The 20,556-nt window shown below is 43.4% G+C and overlaps 1 protein-coding gene across 2 annotated transcripts in view; it reads right to left on the bottom strand.

The window, feature by feature from the left end:
• LOC310878187 (sphingosine-1-phosphate phosphatase 1-like) overlaps positions 1 to 20,314 on the bottom strand; it is a 28,887-nt gene extending 8,573 nt beyond the window's left edge. Inside the window, exons 1-2 of one of the 2 annotated variants that reach the window (XM_083792343.1) lie at positions 19,196 to 20,314; positions 7,724 to 7,813 (exon numbers count right to left, since the gene is read on the bottom strand). In XM_083792343.1, the coding sequence (XP_083648469.1) occupies positions 7,724 to 7,813; positions 19,196 to 20,029 (924 nt within the window). In that variant the 5' untranslated portion in view covers positions 20,030 to 20,314. The remainder of the gene's footprint in view (positions 1 to 7,723; positions 7,814 to 19,195) is intronic. The other variant, XM_083792344.1, reaches the window with a different exon arrangement.
• Positions 20,315 to 20,556: the final 242 nt, after the last annotated feature.

The raw sequence follows: 20,556 nt of genomic DNA, 5'->3' as shown, positions 1-20,556 counted from the left end.
TGCGGCTAATCTATGGATTTTTACAGCTAACGCAGAGCCATCTCAGGCTCTGAGCTAACGTAGCTGCGGCTTATAGTCCGGTGCGGCTTATAGTCCGGAAATTACGGTAGTTCCCTTCCCAGTAGTCCACTGGATATATATTTGGGTTTGCCTGTGTATGTCTGAGAGTTTTTAGCTTACCACTAGCGCAGCGCAAAAAAACAAACTTAGACATAACCCTATGATAGTCTCTTGAAACGACCAGCTGGCTATCTCCACTTCCCAGTATTTCCCTCGTGTTTGTAGCCTTATGAACTCATTGGTCCTCAAAAGCATGCACACACGCACTTTCCCTCCAGTGGTGGAGTCATGTGTTGGTATGCTCTTGAACTGGGAACACATGTTCTGACCACAGCAGTCCAACACATGTTGTATGGACACATTTGACTCTCTGTGGAGAATTTAAAGATGATGTGATTATGACAAAAATAGTATTACAACCAGCATCACTTTAGTACTCAACTAAAGGAAAAGGTTAAGAGGTCCAGGAAATAATCAGAACTGAAAGAGTGAATCCGGTCAAAGTCAGGAAACAGATCACTGAAATAGCACTGCTACTTCATCCATATTCTGTAAAAATAATAATAATCAAAGATTCAATCAGAACTCATTCTAGCCTATTCAAAATGTGAAGTGAATTAATGAGTTTGTCTCTGGCATTTATCAGATACTCTTATCCAAACTTACATAGGCTACAAGTGCAAATGGGGAACAAAGTTTGGAATGCACATACGGCATTGAGGTTGAAGACAAAACATTCTGTTAGTCACATGAGCATGGAATCTTGGTGAGATAAGATATCTGATATGTACTGTACTGTAACTGTAATAATTTCATTGGTAATTTGTTATCAAGCCTACAGTAAATTATGGGAAAATATTTATTCACATCTTGCCAGTAAAATGCTGGCTAACAACTGGTTAACACAAAAATACAGTTGCAGCCTATTTAATTACTTGTTTTATTTTGTTACATAAAGCTATAGCAACCCTGAGGAAGGGCGGAAGCCAGTGAATCAGACATTCATCGGAAAGTTCATGGTCATGAACAGTTGCAACTAGATAGGCACGCAGCAATGTAGCCTCAAATCCAATGAATGTAGCCCATCTACAAAGTCACAAGTTGTGATGCAATGCATTGTGAGCTTGTATGTAGATCTGCTATTTTCAAAACATTTGAACAAATCTTATCTTATGGGGGTCCCTAACACAAAATCTTTTCAAATAGGGGTCCATGCAGGCCATATACATAGCAATTTGACATGAAAAATGTTTGAGAACCACTGACTTATGGGGTACGCACGCTTATCCGACATACCATAGGATTAAGGTTGGCGAACATGCATTAAGGTTGGCGACCGGATTAAGGTTGGCAAACATGCGTTAAGGTTGGCGAACATGTACTGCTCCATGCTTGTGGTTATGGTTAGGTGAGGGTTTGAGGTAGGTTGTCGTTGTCGACCAATAGTATGTCACAACTAAAGCCTGTACACTGATTTAATGGATTTGGGTCCATTAAGTAACAAACTAAGCTGTGACAGCGAGACGGCAAATAGCGGCTAGCTGAAACATTGATACCAGTAGCCCATGCTTTGGGATGCCTATGCCATAGGCATCCATCCATAGGCCCTATGGAGTTCTTTAAGTCCCTGTGTCTGCTCCCCGCTGGTGCAAAGGTTGCCACCTGAGTCAATTAACTTGAATTAAGTCCCTGTGTCTGCTCCCCGCTGGTCCAAAGGTTGCCACCTGAGTCAACTACAAGATAGGTAATTATTTATAATTATTTATTACTCACTTTATTGCTGTCTTTGAAATGTTTTATCCCCTTTCTGGAAGATTAGGACTAGGACACATGGTGGATTGATATATTTATTCGGTTTCAATGGTTATATCCTCCACTGAGCCAAGCAGAGAGAGTTGTGAAACAATGAACTAGAAAGCAGACAAGCTGGCATTGCAGGGCCCCGAGTGTTATAATCTGATCGCCCATGGCTGTGTACTTGTACGAGAGATCACAGTGTACTTGATATGTATCGTGTACTGCCTGAACTGTAGCATAGTTTATAGTTAGGCTACGAGAGACATCTCAGACAGCAAGGTCAGCTTTGCTGTAGTTAGCGGTTATTATGTCTGATATCTTGTCACGTCAGTTGGGATCCAGCTCTATATATGTTCCTGTTGTGTGTAATAAACTTTGTGAACCTTTAGCGTGATACTGTCTCGTGTCGCGTTATTGTTCTCCCGGGACCGCCGCCGCTGTCACCGTACCAAAGGTATACTTCAACCGGATTGTCACACACCACCCAGCCGGCACACACTACCCGTCTGTCAAACCAGATGAGGGTCAAGTACTTAGAGTTGGGCACTGTATATGTGCCATTTGGTAATGCAATGAGAACATGACTAGAATTAATGGCATAGGTGTAGTGTCACACTCAACCCCTTAAACTGTAACACAAAGAAAAGAATAGAACCCCTGTGCAGACAGTGTCAGTTTCTGCTGTAAAAGACCCTAGATTCCCTAGAAGAACCCACCCCAAGTCTCCATGCACAATTTCAATGAGCTTGTGGATCATTTGAAGAATGGTGGTCAAACACACTCAAACGCTTTCAGATGTACAGTTCATCTCAAATGGTTAACAACTTAATAAGATCAGATATCAGAACAATTAGATACAATGATTGTAGATAAACTTCATGGCACAGACCCTGACAGACCAATTAACAATACTCTTGGCCAAGAAAGGAACCCTAGAGACTTCAAGAAAATCTGCCATCATCATTCTGAATAGGTCAATGTTTATCAAATAAAACATTAACATTAACATTTTAGCTGACCTCATTATCCAATGTGACATAGCTAGATGATAAGATTACATTTCAAAGTCTCAACATGATATGGTGTCAAGAGTAATAGTGCAAGAGTTACAGTCTTGGTGACCTGTTGGGTATATAATCAGGTCATATCAACATTGGCAGCAGGGCCAAATTAGCCATTGGGCCAATGGTAGGGATGGAGCTCGTTAATTTGTATTATAACGATCATCTTATCGAGCAGGCTTATCGAGCCGGGTCCTTATCGAGCCCACTATCGAGCATTTGCTATTATCTTGTTGAAAGCTGGGAGACAATACATTCTGAACAGAACCTTATTTGTACTGGCCAGTTCAGCCCAGTTGTGACGTGTGTGACACACACACACACGTCATCGTACGACGGTGTCACACATTAAAACCTAGCCAAACTACAAGCTCACACTGCGTCTGTTTGCACCGCGTTGTGAGCTTGTAGATCTGCCTTGCGATAGACTGAGAAGTCGGCAAACTCGCACATTTAATTATTATTAGAAGTCTATATGGCAGGGAGGGAGATTTGAGTTTCCCAAACGTATTATGAATTGGATTATAAATTATGGCAACAGAGTCTTGCTGCAAGTTGCTGGGCAGCAAGCACCACATGTCTTGGTTGGAAAACGATGGTCATTCCGCTTGCAGCAGCTGACGGCTGTTTTGACTCGGTGCAGACATGCACCGAGTCAAAACAGATGCCTATGCATTTTTCGTGCATGTACTAATTAAGTTAACAACTGTGCTACATTATTGCATTTAGCGCTCCCCTCTTGTCTTTTTAATGTAACCAAAACTTTTTCACCCGTTCCACCATACTTCCACGGCGCAAGCATAACGCAACCACGGCCACCCGTCACATCTCGCCCCCCTTACCACTGTGGCTCAGTTAGTTTAGAGAGCTTGCCCAGTTTAACTTCGAAGAGAGGGGGCGGAAAAATAAGAAAAACAACAAAAGTCTAGTTTGGCAGCCCTTGTGCTGCATGCAAAGTTAGTAGCAAACTACAGCATGTTAGCCGCCTTTGTTTAAAATTGTCCCCCATTCGCACGTCGTCAAAACCGATCACAGTTTACACCAATTGGTCGGAGATGCGCCACCACCACCCCCACGTCAATCATTTAATCCACGCTATGCCCGATAACAGGCTCGACAATGCCGAACCGGGTTTGAAATGGACCCGATTTTCGGGCTCCAGGGGCCCTTCAGGGAAAATGTAATACTCTGTAATGGGCTTGAGGCCCTGAAAAAATCTCCTGGGGACCTTCATTGGCCATTGATTTTGTTAAATTTAGGCCCAGAATTTGATAAAAACACAAAAAAAACTCAAAACTTCTGTGCGCACGTGCACTATGGGGTAAATCACTGTGGTACCTTACTGTCCAGATCAATTGTGACAGAGGATATGGATGGATAACACAGAGAAGGACAAAGAAGGCTAAGGAATACAACAAAACGTGTTTGTGTTGTTTCTCCTAATAAGCTACACATAAAAGGCCAAAGAAAAGGACCGCCACCGCCCATTCTTTAATGTATTGCTACTGTTGCAGATACAGTATAGGCTAAGGCTTAGTTAAAAATTATCAAATTATCAATTTTCTTGCATTGTTCCCGCTGCACACAGGGTCAACAACACCACCACCTCAGTGGGGTTTCCCACCTCCAAGTATGATGTACTGTAAAAGCAAAATGTCCACTGTGTGCATATATGGCCACTTAAAGACGATTATTTACCTAATTTTAACTCGTACAGTATACAGGATAAACAACTGGAACTGGAAGCTCTATCAAATTGAAGCTGATAAATAATCTTTTCTAGAGGATTTTGCTTTACGGCACGCCATTATCCAGAGTGGACAGTAAGCTTTCATTCCTAGACTGTGCAAGCCTTCACGTTAAGTCCAAAGATAAGAAAAATAATTACACGTTTTTTCATGTCAGCATCAATATCAATACCAGGTAGGAAAAAACCTTGTGTCCCAAAACATTTCCTGTAGAACAAGAATGGAGGAAGTGGTTTGATTAGCCGTGATGGTTTCCAGAACACATTATGAGGCTGGCAGGCATGGTAGCACCTCCCTGACTATCAAACCTTACACACAACCATGTCTCTCTCTCTCTCTCTCACTCACTCACTCACTCAATCACTCACACACACACACACACACACACACACACACACACACACACACCTAAGAGCATTAAGCTAATACCAACCATTAGACTAATATTCAGTAGAAACTAGCCATGTACCATGTGGACCCACAAATCAATATGAAATGCTCCCCGTAAGAGCTGATTCTGCTCCTACTCCACTCACTGTAAAACAAACCTCTTCTAGCTATTGAAATGTCATGCACATTTTTACAGTGCAGGCCTGGTTGATAATATTTAGAAGAGGTTTTTGAAGTTCTGTCTCGAAAACGATTGCTTATTTTCTGTGTGAAAATCTGTGATATTCCATTCAAGGCAATGGATGAGCAGCGCTGCTTGCCAGACCTAGAGCTGCAGAGTGGTGGGGGCGGAGCTTCACCTTGATTACTTCAACCTTGATTACCTTCATATCTGCACGACCTACAGTACTATTATAATTTTTGTATGTATTTGAAAAAAAAAATGTTTTCAATATTTGGCAAGGTCCAAGCATAGTTACATTGATTTCTGTTTCAGTCAATCATGCCACCACCCCTGCCCCCCTTCTTTTTCTTTGTACATTCTTTAGCACAAAAGACATTTTCTTGATAAAAAGGTGGATCACGTGAACACAGGCTGCTATTTTCTAAGTATTTTTGGATGAAACACCAAGTAGTGGAAGAAATTACATATGGAGGTCTTGGTTTAACTTATCTGCCACATTTTACATGTCTTACATGACCACTCTGCAGTAGCCTGTTTTCAGTATCAGAATTTGAGTAAAGCTCAGGTCTGCACATTACAAACATTTCTGTAGCAACATCTTTTAATAGTATCACCACTGCAGAAGCCTCCCTTGTAAGAGCATGATGAATTAATGCTGCAGTCTTGCTCAGTGCCAAAGAAGTTCTACTTGGGAAAATGCTTTGCTCGCTTGTTCAGTGCTTAAACTTTAAAGCCCCTCAGTCCCACAAATGTTGTCGGCCTAGCACAGATATATCGGTACCAGTGTATAATATGTTGTCCGTTCTGTCTGACCAGAACATAATGCAGAAGATGATGCTGGGAATAATTTCGAAATAGTTCCATTTAGGGGGCACGTGGCAGTTGGTAGTGCTGTCGCCTCACAGATAGAAGGTCCTGGGTTCGATTCCCTCTGGGGACGCTGTTGGCGAGTTCTCTCCTCCGTGTCAGTTCCCATACCCGAGGCGGAGTTGGCGAAAGGGCCTTTCTGTGTGGAGTTTGCATGTTCTCCCCGTGTGCTAGGGTAGATACCCTCACAAAAAACATGCAGTAATCCTGGTCTCTAAACTACCTCCCCCTGGCCAGCCGGGGCGCCTGCTGGAGGGGAAAGGAACTGGTCGGAATAACGTGTTCCTTCCTTCTACGTCCGGCCGGGGAAACTCTCCCTTGTCAGGTGAAAAGAAGCAGCTTCACTCAGCCTCTAGTCAAATTACACTTGGAGTGGTCGGACACTCAAGTTAAAAGACACTGGTTCTGGTACTGTGTGGTCAGATCCTGACCTCTCTTGGATTAAAAAAAGACCATCCATTTAACAGAGAAATATGCTGTGGAACTGCCTTCTAAATGTGTCTGGGCTGACAGCCAGGTCTGGTCAACATGGTGTAATGTTTACATGACGTGGCCCATATTGAGTCACTCGCTCTGGAACCTAAGGCACCTATCAATCAACCACTGTGACATGATACAGGCGTTACCAGGACAACTGTTGCCTCTACGACAGACGGCCAAAGCAAAGCACGCTGCTGAGACTGACATCATTCACCAGAGTGTGACATGTCTCCTTTAATCACTTAAACCCTATCTTTCATTGACCAGGGTCCCCCATGGGTCTCTCTATTTGGTTCCCTCTTTTTCCCTCTACACCAAATCTCTTCGCTAAATACTCGCCTATTATGACATGGGCGCCGGAGGGGGTGATCAGGCACTGATCCCATTGTGTTGCACAATCGTTGTGTATTGGCTGCATGCTTGCCTCTAGCCACAGTTATATGACCATTCTATTACTGGCTACGTGCAGTTGCTCTCTCACCTCGATCAACTAGGAGTCAGACAAACTAACACACAACATCGTCTTGTTGCTAGAATCAAGTGCTGCTATGATAGACTGGCTGACCATGGATCATATGCAGCGCAATATATGGGGGAACAAAGTTGTTCGTCAGTTAAAGTGAGAGCCGAGAGTGTATGCACAAAGCGCATCAAACCGCCCCAGAATCAAAGTGCACCGTGTGTGTGTGTGTGTGTGTATGTGATCTTGGATTACTGCACATGGTTTTACAGCATTTTAGGTTTGAGTGCCATCCGAGTGAGTCTTTCTTTTTTCTCAGCTCCACTCTGATCTCAGAACCGATTTCAGGGGTCCATAAGGGTTATATTTACAATCTGGTCTTTATCCAGAGCTAATTAGTGCAAATAGTTAGTTAATTAAATTTGAGTACTCTTCCATTTGGTTAGATTTGAATAGCCTGCCCTATAGGAACCCCCCACACACTAATGTCCCGCACGTTTTCCCTCCTGCCGGCAGTGCCGGTACGTTCAATAATCTAGTTTGTAACACTGACACTCTGTGTGTGTGTGTGTGTGTGTGTGTGTGTGTGTGTGTGTGTGTGTGTGTGTGTGTGTGTGTGTGTGTTCGCACGTGCGCGTTTGTGTGTGTGTGTGTGTGTGTGTGTGTGTGTTCTCACCAGTATGGAGTGCATTCCCATGTAAATGCGGCTGGCACAGACCAGCAGACACCAGCACAGAGCCAGGCCGACACCCAGTGGGAACGGGTACTGTAAAAAGAAAACCATCAGTTAGTAGGAATGGTTACTGTAAAGGAAAAATAAAGAAAAAAACAAAAAACTGTAACAGACAGAAAGATGTATCTTGATCTGAAATAGACTCGATCAAAGGGTAAAATATGCCCCCAGAAACTGGCATTGGTAGCCGCTGAAGTCAGAGGGACAACAACGGCCACCGATATTTTTTGCATATTCACTTATTGTCTCCACCAGGAAGCCGCCAAAAACATGGGGAGAGAGTATGTTTTGCACTCCGTCCGTGTGTGTGAGTGAGTCTGTGTGTCCGTCCGTCCGTCTGTTACCAGCTAATCTGCGGCGAGATGCCAAATTTTGCGCACACACTCCCTGGATGCCAACGATGAACCTCTGCCCCAAATTTTCCAGAACGGCCTGTTATAGCGCCACCAGGAGGCTGACTTTTGAAAAACACATTTTTTTATATTACTCCTCCAGATTCTGTCCAAAAATCCCGCAAATCGTTACACACTTTCAAAGTTTGCAGGATTGCCCCGTTTTGAACAAAAACCCTCAAATCATGAACGCAGCATGCTGCAATTAACGTGAAATCTTTCACAGACTTTCCTACTAAGCTGAGGAATATATTTCACATTGGCCTGTTATAGCGCCACTAACTTTTTTTAACAAAATGCCTCAAATCATCCAATTGCCATCCAAGGCGTAAGAAGAAATGGCACCCTTTTCACATTGGCCTGTCGCCTATTAGCGCCAGCAGGAGGCCACAACCTGACCTGCCCTGGTGGAGACCTGTGCTCCGAGGGGCATTTTATCTAGTTTAGCTTCATGAAGCAAATAAGTTTGACAAATTCTGTGGCTGTGTTGTTCCCGAAAGACATTTTCATCTATAGTCCAAAAGTGAGTAATAGAGTAATAGAGCTGCCAATATTCCACACATGCAGTGATACTTCCATATTTGTAGATGTAACAGAAATTTAATTTTATTCCGATTGATTATTAGTGATTGATTATTTCTATTCCTATTTCATCACTTGTACTGTATGACTGTAAGCTGAATCACTTCATTATTAGTGCACAGTGTATTATGATGTCTGGTTGGAGTGTCCTGGCCGAGAATGTAAACAGGCTAGGAGAAGGCAGATAAGGGGGGCGCCTGGATGATGTTTACTGAGGAAGGAGTTCAAGGAGACTGTTCAGCCAAAATACTGCATCAGGGTCGTCTATATCACTTTTGTATATCTGTGGCATTGGTTTTGCATCCTCCTGGAACTTGATCTAGTCATTTCTAACTTTGAGTTGAAATACTTTCTCATCTCATTATTTTGTGTGTCCAATCATTATATTGTTGTTATCTGTTATCTGTTATCGTTATCTGTTGTATCAAATAAACCAAATAAAAGACATTTTGTATTCTAAATGTGTATGTAAATATATTCTATGGCATTCTCCATTCTCTCACAGAGGAAATATTTAATTTCCACAACAATCACTTTCAAGACAAGCTAATTCAATAATTTTCCATTCAAATATAAATGGTAAACAGATGGTAAATCGTACATTTAACATTTATGTAATTTAATCCATAGCGCTTTACACCGTTCAAACACTGAAGGCGGAGGCAATCGTACAAGGTACCATCCTGCTCGTCATTTTTACCATTTTGAAAAACATTTTAAAATAGTTCAAATAACCAATTTAAAAGCTCACAACATGTTAATGTAGATTGGCTATTTCAACTATTTTAAAATGTTAAAAATAGTTAGGCCATAACAGTCTTGCTCAAGTACACTTTAGAATTTTTATACAAAGCCAGGAGGAGTTGGGAATCAAACCAGGAACCTTCCTATTACTAAGCAACCAGAAGAAGACAGCAGAAAACAGCTTTGCCTGGGTTGGCGGACTTGGCGGTCGATAACAGGCTCAGATGACAGGATATGGTTATCTGCTGCTAATGTGTACTGTATGCATGACCTCATAAATATTACAACAATTAAGTTATTTTCCACCCTATCTGATGTATTGTACTTAGCCTGTAGCCTGTAGGGGACATATAGAGAGGGGAAGAGAGAATGAGTATGCGTGTGAGAGAGAAATAGCAGAAGAAATATGAGTGTGTGAAATATGGAAAAAGACATCCAGAGAGAGAGAGAGTGAGAGTGTGTGCGAGTGTGTGTGTGTGAGAGAGAGAGAGAGAGAGAGAGAGAGAGAGAGAGAGAGAGATAAGAGGGAGATAAGAATGCTGCTGATGTTTGCATGCTAACTAAAAGCCTTTTGTGCTGTTCATTGTCGCTCTTGTTTGGAGACGGCTCAAATTTCCTCTCTCACAGCACTGAATGTCACCCCCAACATTACCCCAACACACAGAGTCACACACCCTCCAACACTCTCTCCCTCATATCAGCTACCTGTCTCACATATGGCGTGTGTGTGCGACACACCGACACACACTTTCCCAGCCTCCATCCCTCTCAAACTGGGGGGAAATTACATCAGCCATGCAGTTTAATGGAGTCAGGAGGAGTAATGCTAACATAACACTGATAAGGCTGCTCTATGGATACAGCTCATTTATCAACATTAAGCAGCTGACTAGGAGTATTTTTCTAAAGATTTATTTTGAGGCATTTCTGCAGTATATCAGAGAGAGGGAGGTTGATGTACAGTGGCCTGTGTATAAACTGGTTGGTGATCAGTGCTGTTTCAATGTTATTTTGTGGGCAATCACCGTGTTTCAACAGGACAAAGGCAGGACAGAGATGTCATGGAGGTGACATGTAACTAGGGCCCTCATTTGTAAATGTTTTATTATAATTCCATTAAGGTGAGCAATAAGCCTGAAAGTGGATTTTTCTTTTTTTCCCTTTTTTAAGAAAAGTGAAGACACCAAAAGTGATTGGCCGGAATTACATTTGTGATGATTTGATTGGCTGAGCAGTGAATGTGATGTACTGTATGGGCATTGAGCATGTATGATTATAAGTTGATAAGATTTTCACAGAAAGTCCAACGTTCGAATCCCAAGACTCAGCTCTGTAAATCTGTGTGGTGGATGTACACATAACAATTAGTGACCAGTACAACTGAAATGCCTACTGTACTTTTAGCCTGGGTAAACCCACTCCCCCTGCTGGACAACATTTCATTCTGCCAGGAGGGGTGAGTCTGGCATAATCGCCTGTGTGGCTGTTTAGCCGTGGGGCGGGAGAGTAGCGTTGACGGACAACCCCTTCAGCCAATCAGCGTATATCAAAACAAGAGGCGTCATCTAAACGCGTTCCGTTCCTACTTCCTCATTCCCATGTTTGTTGTTGTGAATGAGTCGAGGAGTTCACACGTCATCAACTGCTCAAATCGTTCCTGATTGGCCAACGTGCGCTGTCAATCACAGAGCCCTGAGCTCGGTCGCGGATTGGCTCGTACCAAAGCTGATACAATCTTAAGGACTTTGTATTACCATTTAGCCAGACTCACCCCTCCTGGCAGAATGAAATGTTGTCCAGCAGGGGGAGTGGGTTTACCCAGGCTACTGTACTTTACCTATTGGAATGAGACTGCGATCTTAGTATACCCAACGGATTAGCACTTGCTGGAGGGCGGAGGCACCGGTCACACTTCAAACACAGGGTGTAACTGCACATTACGCAGCAGCACATAGTGATCAAAGACGTAAACCAAAAGAAAATTAACATGCAGCGTAGCAGACTCCTTGTCAGCCGTCCGAGAGGGCTATTGTTGCAGTATACAACATGCTGTGTACTCATACACAAGGTACTTGTACGTGAATATGCAATGTACTTGATATGTATTGTACTGCCTGGAGTGTAATAGACTGACTGTCTTGTTAGCCACTGGAGACAGCTCATAGAGCAAGGTCATTGAAACGTGCTGCTAGCTGATTGTTATTGTTATGTCTCAGTGGCACGTCATTAGGACACAGAGATCCAGTGCTATGATTCTGTAATGTGTAATAAACTTTGTGAACGTTTTAATGTGACCAGTCTGGTGTCATGTTAATCTTCTCCCGGGCCGGCCTGTCTGTCTGCCGCCGAACTAAGGAAATCATCAACCGGGTCGTCACATACCAGAACCAGACGAGGGTCCAATACTTAGAACAGTTTCATAACAGCTATGATGGCTTTCATCCTGAAGAATGCAGCTCTGTGACGTACAAACTGCACTGTCTGGTTTTGGAAAAACGATATTTTTAAGTAGTTTTTTAAGAACTACAGCGTATCTGCTTCCACCTGCTGACATCTTGTCAGATTACATCCACATTCCGCACATCTTGTTGACATCTGATTGACTTCCGATTGCTTGACAAGCACACCACAATAGATAGATCAATCAATATCTCTCTTCCATCAATCTGTACTTCGGTAGGTACCAGACCTATACGAAACAGCACCATACTGGCACTGTGATTTGCTAGCCAATAGACACATTGGGTGCTATAAGAATCAAACCTCCCTATTAGAACTATAGATTAACACAAACCTCCCACCCCAACAGACTAATACAATCGAAGATAACATCTAAGTGACACAAATGTATATGGTAAATGAGACCATTGTAAGTGGAACTGGGACAGTGTGGGGTTGTTTAGCTACAAAGCCCAGATCTCTTTCACACACATAATCGGCCACGCTAAATAAGTAAGCAACAACATGTGGGAAAAATCAATCTGTATGTATGTGTGTGTGTGTGTGTGTGTGTGTGTGTGTGTGTGTCTCTGTGGGGGGGGGGGGGGGTTACAGAGAAAACCGTTAGTGAAGAACGTTGTCCCTCCCAACAGTGTCCCCTCTGCTTTGTGTAAACACACACACAGAATGTCTGTCAGTAGTGGGGCCCCACAGCCATGTTTGCGTCACGCCCATGGCCACAACTCTCCTACTGTGGTGTAGTCGGCGGCCGTCACATGCAGTTTTATGGAGATGCTGTGTGTTTGTGTGTGACCACTGGTCATTGGCTGGTCACTCTAGGTCCTGCTCTGTCATCTTGTGGTGGACTTCCGCCCCACATGCATGCAAAAAGAAATGCACACAAGAGCGACAGACGCACATACAGTTACACATTACACACGCACTCACGTAGTCACACTGAGAGGGTATACTTGTCTTGAGCATAGGTTTGAAGATATTTACTGGAAATCGTTTGTTAAGATGCAGGCTTTTTAAGAAAGGCCACAAAGCTAGACTCAAACTATCTCTACCTGGTGTGCACTGTACGCACTACGCAGTACAATTTAGGCAATTTAGGCACTTAATCCAGAGCAATTTACAGTAAGCAAAATTCAGTTTTAAGATAGGGACACAAACACACTAGGCAAATAGAGAGACCCATCAATCCCACGAGGGAAATACAACTGTCATGGATCCAATTGAGTCCATCCGACCAACACATGATTTCACTGTGCTGTGTGGTGCACATCCTTTTGCATTATAGGACACATCATTTTCCATGCGTACTACAGCAATGCAAATTGCCTGCATCCTGCATCCTTCAGCCCTAACCACACCAAAGGGTCACCATGCTACTCCTTGGGTCCAAACGGTTAAACGTGGTTAAACGCTAAAACCGTCTCGACCCTTTGGTGTGGTTTGGGCCATTGAATTCCATGCATTGAATCACCAGGGTCAACGTGCAACAAGACATATCAGGCTAAAACCGTCTTGACCCTTTGATGTGGTTAGGGCTTAAGACTCACTAAATTGAGAAAGGACGCAAATTCACGCAATCATGTCACCCGCCGGGGTTCTTGGGATGCAATACTGTAGTCAGGACTGTACTTTAATGTTGTTGAAGTAGGACTCCCTGGGACCCATCTAAAAGACCACCCCTGGGTACCGGGACCCATTACATTGAAAACCTATTTACATCACTGGAAGTTCTAAAACGTATGCCTGTCAGCTGTCATCATGGATTGTATCACTATCACAATGCAACACTGGAACAGAGAGCTAGTTTGGAGTGCAATATGACTGCAGATCTCAATCATGCTTGGAGGAAGAAAACTATAGGCAGCTTTGTCCTCTCTCCTCCAGAGAGGAAGTCTTACACAAAGTCTGTTTACCATACTGTGCTCTGTTCTGTGCTGTTCAGAACAAAATAACAAAGTGCCCCACCAAGCATATATGGAGTTGAAGCCCCTGGCTATAGCTAGCTTATGTCATATTTCCATAGGGTGTTTATCTGGAGAAGTTGAGGGCCAGGCCTGCTCTCTCTCTCTCTCTCTCTGCCCCCCCCCCCCCCCCCCCTTCTCCTCTTCTTCACTCCCATATGTCATTTCCACCTTGCTACTGTTTCTTATTTCTCCAATAGCAATTATTTAAGGTAGTCACAATTACTTTGTCATAACCGTGTCCATGTTGAAAAAATATTTTAAAAAAAAAGCAGAAATAGCAGATCTACAAGCTTACAACGCGACATTATGTATATAATTGTGACAGACCTACTCATCATCTCTTGCCTTCTCTCCGCCTCTCGTCAACCTCCCATTTGCCTCCCTCGTCCTCCACTATTTCATAACCTCCCTTCTCTCCATTCCACTCCACTATATTTTCACCTTTCTCCAAATGCTGTCCAGACCAATTTCCTTGTACCTATTTTCTCCCTCTCCTAATCATTCCTGTTCCAATATTATCCGCTCCTCTTTTTGTCAGTATCCCCTCGGGAGATAAATGTGTCTCTACTACTAGATACTAGTTCCAGAGAATTGGTGTGGGTTAAGACTGGGCGAGGAGGTAGGAGGCCTGGGTGAGGTGACTGAGGAATTGGGAGGGATTAGGATGCAGAAGAGGGTGATGCAATACTGGGAAAACAAGAAATGTGAGAGTGGAGAGAGAGAGAGAGAGAGATAGAGAGAGGACTGTAAAAAGGTGTAGAACGTGGGAAGGAGGAGATGGAAGGTGGGAGGGAGAAAGAAGGGTAGGAGGGAGGGAAGTGTTGCTTCTCTTAACACTTCCCTTACCATTCCCGATTGCAGCCAAACTAAACATTATTGCCTGCTCAGACGAGTCAGCCAAGTTCAAATCCAAGCATCCCAACCCTTACAAGACTGCAAGCTATGGCAAGCAAGAGGTGACCTGAGTGACACACCCTATTATATGACTGCGTAAGAAAGATTCCGAATTCCGATAGGCCATAACCTGTATGAGACAGGGTGACACTGACAAGTAGATGAATGCCACTGCCGGCCACTTGTGTCAAGCTGCGACAGGAGGGCGGAGACAGAGGGATAGACTAGAGCACTGTTTCCCAAACAGTGGGTCAAGAGCCATTTGTGGGTCAGGTCACCGACCATTTGTTATGGGTCACGACTCAAGTAAAAAATACTATTTTCTTTTCTTACATTAAAAAAAATAGAAAAATCAAAGTGATAGAGGGAGTCTGAGGGACAGAACAAGGGAAATAAAGGAGAGAACGCCAGCATGAGAGAAAGTGGGTGAGAATGTAGACGAGTCACTCTGCTATCTTGTGCTCAGGGATTTGGTTGCACTCTTATCACTTCTTCTGGCCGTGGACTGATATGTGGTCAGAGGGAGACAGCATGATGTGTTAAATCAATCTCACTTCTGCACTCCTCGAGTAATTTAAACGGCATTCTCTTAGGGCTACTACACACGTAAAGAGATTTGGTTCGATTGTGGGCCTTTTTTGGAGCTCGTCGACAAAACCCCCGATCTCACGCAAGGTCGGGCTTTGCTCCTGTAATTTTGTTACATGAACTGGAAAATGTACTACTGCATGTCTGCATCTTGTCTGGTTTTAGTTAAATCCCAGTACAGTGAAATGAAAAGGCATCTAAACAAGCTTAATTTCTTCCAAACACTAATTGTTATGGTCTTTAAGAGTGCCTCTTCCATTCAACGATTGTTATTAATGTAGCCATGACTACATTATTAACATCCAGCAATGACTTGATGTGACTTGATGTTTTATCATAGCATACCGGTAGGATCAAAGTCTGTGAATAGCATAGATCAAAGTCTGTGCCATCTTGTTTCTGACTTGGCCAACAGACAAAAACAAAACTACCTCAGTTGGCCTCAGTTGGCTCAAAAGTACTGTACTGTAGACTGATACTGTTGAATTGGAAACAAGCACAGGTTCCCACTCACACTACACTTATGAAAGATGTTATGCACTATTTGCAATTGGAAAAGATAAAGTTTGAATTGAGAGGGAGTGAAGATAGATTTTACCAGACATGGCAACCCTTCATTGACCATTTCAATAGGTGCACGCTAACCCCTCCTACACAATAGATAACATATTAGAAAATTGGAAAAAAAAAGGAACTGAGTATTTTTTCTTTATTACATTTTTTCTCATTTAAAAAGAAATGTCTGTAATTCAGTTAATTTACAACAACGTGTTGGGAAAGTTTGAGAGCAAGTGTGTCTGTCCTGTTGTCTTTGTTTTGTTTGTCTGTTCACATTTGTCATTGTTTAACTGTTTTTTGTTTTTTCGTGTTTATCACATTATATATCTTTTTTATTATGTATTGTATGTGGAATTTACATTACCTGTCATTATCTTTCATTTTATATAACTGAATAACTCATTATCATTGTCAAGGATATTCTGAAGTTGTCATATAGAAACAATGCCTAATAAAAACAGTATTGCCCAGGCCGTAGCGTAACGGTCTGGGCACCGGACTGGTGATCCAGTCGCGGTGTGCCGCGGGTTCGACTCCCGGACCCGACACGGCCTTTACCGCATGTCATCCCCCCATCTCTCTCCCGTTTCCTGTCAGCCTACTTTCTATCCCTTAAAAAATCAATAAAGGCGTAAGCCACAAAAAAATATCTTAAAAAAAAAAAAAAAAAAACAGTATTAAAAAAAAAAAAAAAAGTACTGTACTGTACTGTACTGTTCCTGTATTAGCAGCACCTACCTACATTAGTATAAGCGTACGCACCAGTCATTATACATAAAATATTACAATACTGAATACATTGAGTAACTGACTGACTTACCAAACTACTATAGCAGTATTAACCTAACCACAGCAGTAATGTGTGGCACTAGGGTATTAGAGTCTGGTCTGTTATAGATAACTTGACAACGGATCATGAAACTTGGGAGGGAGAATGATCAGTATGCTGCCCCCAAGAGATTATTATTAACCATTGAGGTAAAAAGGTCAAAAGTAAAGGTCACAATCAAGCAAGGTCAAAATCGAGAATGGGTGGGAAGACTTTGACAAAACTATGTGGATCAATCAAATCAGTAGGCTGCCCAAAAGACGACGTTTGGATGATAAGATTATTGTGCAACAAGCAGGGTTTGCACCCTAGGTGCAAATTTGTTTAACTGGACAACACATATGTTGTCCTCCTCTGCCTGGTACACTTCCTTCTTGATACTGCCAAGAAAATACTTTTTTTTTGTTCCACCTTTTAGACAGATGACAAAATCTGTCTAAAAGGTTATTTCCTCTACGGTAATTAAAGTTCCAGTTGAGCCGGCACTATCATTACACGCACAGACACTTTCATTGAATACGGTTCAACATTCAACACCATTGCGCTCTCCAATCTTGTCACCAAGCTCAGAGCTCTAGTCTCAACACTGCCCTGTGCAACTAGATCCTGGACTCCCTGACAGACAGGTGGTGTGAATTGGCACCAGCCCCAAGGATCTAGCCTCCTCCTGTACTCACTTTGGCCCCTTTTCCACCAGGGTTATTTTTATTATCACACTGTTGAGATGGGAAGGATTTGAGTATAAGACTATCACTGCCTGCCACAGTGATCGCTGTATTGTAACTGCATGTGACTGCATTGTAAATTCCTTGACTGATTTAAGGATCATTCTTTTTCTCAGTATCACTGGAGGAACTAGATTGTGTCACACACACACTGTGTGACACAAAAAAGATAAATTAATTATTATCCACCTTGCAAGTTGAATTGAGTCAAAACTGACATATGCCGGGGCAGAGAAAACGGAACAGAAAAAGGGAAACGAGGAAAACTTGGACTTGGTCTTGACCTATGTACAGCAGTAGCAGAAGAGTGCAACACGGGTGGCACTGCCACTGGCCACACTGTACAAACATGCCCCAACATAACAGACACTGCCAAAACTCCAATATTGTAGCGTGTGGTCAACATGAGTAAGAAAGGACTCATAATCTTCTTTTGGCTCTATTTCACTACCTTTTAACAGCTCTGTTACGGATTATTTGGGTTTTTTTTTTTTTTTATCGCACGATTTCGTAACCCATTTTTTCACCCAGTGTCAATTATCTAATGTAATCCTGGGCGCTACACTTCCTCTGTCAACCTTTGGGGGCAGTGGACTGGTCTCATGCTGCCTTCTATGCATGAGGAGTCCAAGCTGCTTCTTTTCACCTGACAGGGGATTGTTTCCCCGGCCGGATGTAGCGTGTGGAAGGAACACGTTATTCGGACCAGTTCCTTTCCCCTCCATCAGGCGCCCTGGCTGGCCAGGGGGAGTTTAGAGACCAGGATTACTGCATGTTTCTGTGAGGGTAACTACTAACTACCCTAGGGGACACGGGGAGAACATGCAAACTCCACACAGAAAGGCCCTTTCGCCAATTTTTTAGATTAGGATTTATGCACATTTGATTTATTTAGACTTATTCTGTTTCATTGCAAGCCTATCTAGAAAGTCCAGATATATGCCCTCCAGGTTAAATACAATATGAACTGGTTAGTGGTTAAGACACATGCCCAAGTTGCTCATGTCAATATAGGAACGTACAGTACGAGCTCATGCAGGGCTGATCATGAGTCGATGGACAATGTTATGAGTAATCACTGCCACTACTAAACAAGCTAAATCACACAATTGATAATGGCAAGGACTAAAGGTTCTGGATTACCAGGCACCATGTTCTTCTGAAAATGAAAAATGGTGCCCAGGGTTCTCAGGTCAGGTCAGGTGCCCACTATTCCGGTTACCATGGCAAACAGTGAATTGAAATTTCCCTCAAGGTACTTTCCTGCTAGGAGGAAGCAGTTCACTTCCCTATTTCGCCAACAGAAAATATCAAAACACCATCTGTCAACTGTGTCCAACAAAGTAATTTCAAAGGAACACATTTAGAGCTATCCCTCAAGGCCATCACACTTCTCCTAAACAATATGATATTGTTGCCATGATTCTCCTGTCATACTGCACTTCTATGATGTATTTTAAGATACAGATACATGGTCATTACATGTACACTGTCATATTATCATCTTAATTTGCGTGTTGACCTTTTGTGCGTCTTATTTGTATTGTAGGCCTACATTGTTAACACACAAGCAAATATTTCATTTCGCAGTTGGTTGCAGTTGCACTTGCACTACGTGCATATAACGATGCACGAAAAATATATTGTAACCATGAAATTCAGTATAAAAGTTAAGAGCTTACCTCCCAACGACCATAGGTCAGGAAGAACAGGGAGACTGGGATGGCGGTGCCCGACATGGCGTGTGTGGAGGGCATGCTGTACTCGGAGTTGTAAAACATCTCCACCTTGACCACGGGCGGAGAAGCCGGCCGCGACCAGCCGAGGATGTCCTTGGTGCACTGTCCCAGGTACATGACCCACACCCACACCATGATCAGCCTCCTGCCCACGAACTGGTCCACGTTCCACGAGACGAACGGGAAGAAGGAGATGTAGAACATCTCGTTGCCCAGCTCGGTTCCGAGGGTGAACAGGTAGTAGAGGAACCTGTTATCTATCAGGAACTCCTGCCCGGCGTCGCCCGTCAGGGAGTTTTTACGGAGGGGTTTGACTTTGGTCAAAACGGCCCCAGCGGGCACGGCACCTGCCCCCGGTCCGGTCTCGTCGGCGAGCCGGTTCCGAGGCTTGCCGTAGCGGTCAACCTTTGCTCCCCCGGCGGCCGCCGTGGTGGTGGTGGTGCCCGTTGCCCCGTTCTGAGGGAGACCCTTCATTTCCTCGGCCGTGTGCAGGGTATCGCTTATAGATGTCGGGGAGGCGACGGTCCTCTGTCGAAGCTCTGTGGTTGTTGTTTTTGCACTCGGATCTCCGCAGCCTCCGTCATCGTCACTTTCCCCGGCGAGGTGGTTGCAGGCAGCCCCGTTGTTGTGCGAGTGAGTCCGGTCTCCGTCTCCGCTGCTCCCCGTTGGCGAACTCGCAAATGTCCCGCGTATTCCGCAAATGTGCTGAAAGCGAGCGACGAGGTGCGGGTCCTGCAGGCAGTGTAACACTTCTCCAATCCTGCTTGTTTTTTCCATGTTTGGAATTGGATTCACGACTCGCGGCGATCAAGCAACGCGAAACCACTATTTGCCCCAAAACGATATGAAAAGCCAGCTAGCCCAGCTAACGTTAGCTATAGCTAACCAGTGTATCATCATTCATCATGGCAGAGTATATTTCCCATTTAAACAGCGCTCCTTAAAGGTATTGCTCACAGACCGTCCACCAGGTATATATTATGATATATATTGCTGCTTAAATATGGCAGAACTGTTGAGGCGTGCAGCAGCAGCAGAACTGCTACGTCGTCTAGTAGTGGTTGTATCCTGTTCTGTTATAAACTGACAGATAGCAGGAACGCGCACTGGAGACTAGAGTCGGGGTCGCGCACCACTCGTACAGGGTTGAAATATTTTGGATTTTCAGGAGGAAATGATTTCCATGTTACATAATGTTGTTGTTTACCGGTACATAACATTTGTGTAAACGATTATTGAACATGATCACTATTCATATTTGTTTTGCTTACATACTTTATTATTATTATTATTATTATTATTAT

This window comes from Protomyctophum parallelum, assembly GCF_964188405.1.
Source record: "Protomyctophum parallelum genome assembly, chromosome: 20".
NCBI classification, from domain to species: Eukaryota; Metazoa; Chordata; class Actinopteri; order Myctophiformes; family Myctophidae; genus Protomyctophum; species Protomyctophum parallelum.
Note: the sequence above shows the minus strand (reverse complement) of the source record. Positions and strands in the feature narration are given on the sequence as shown.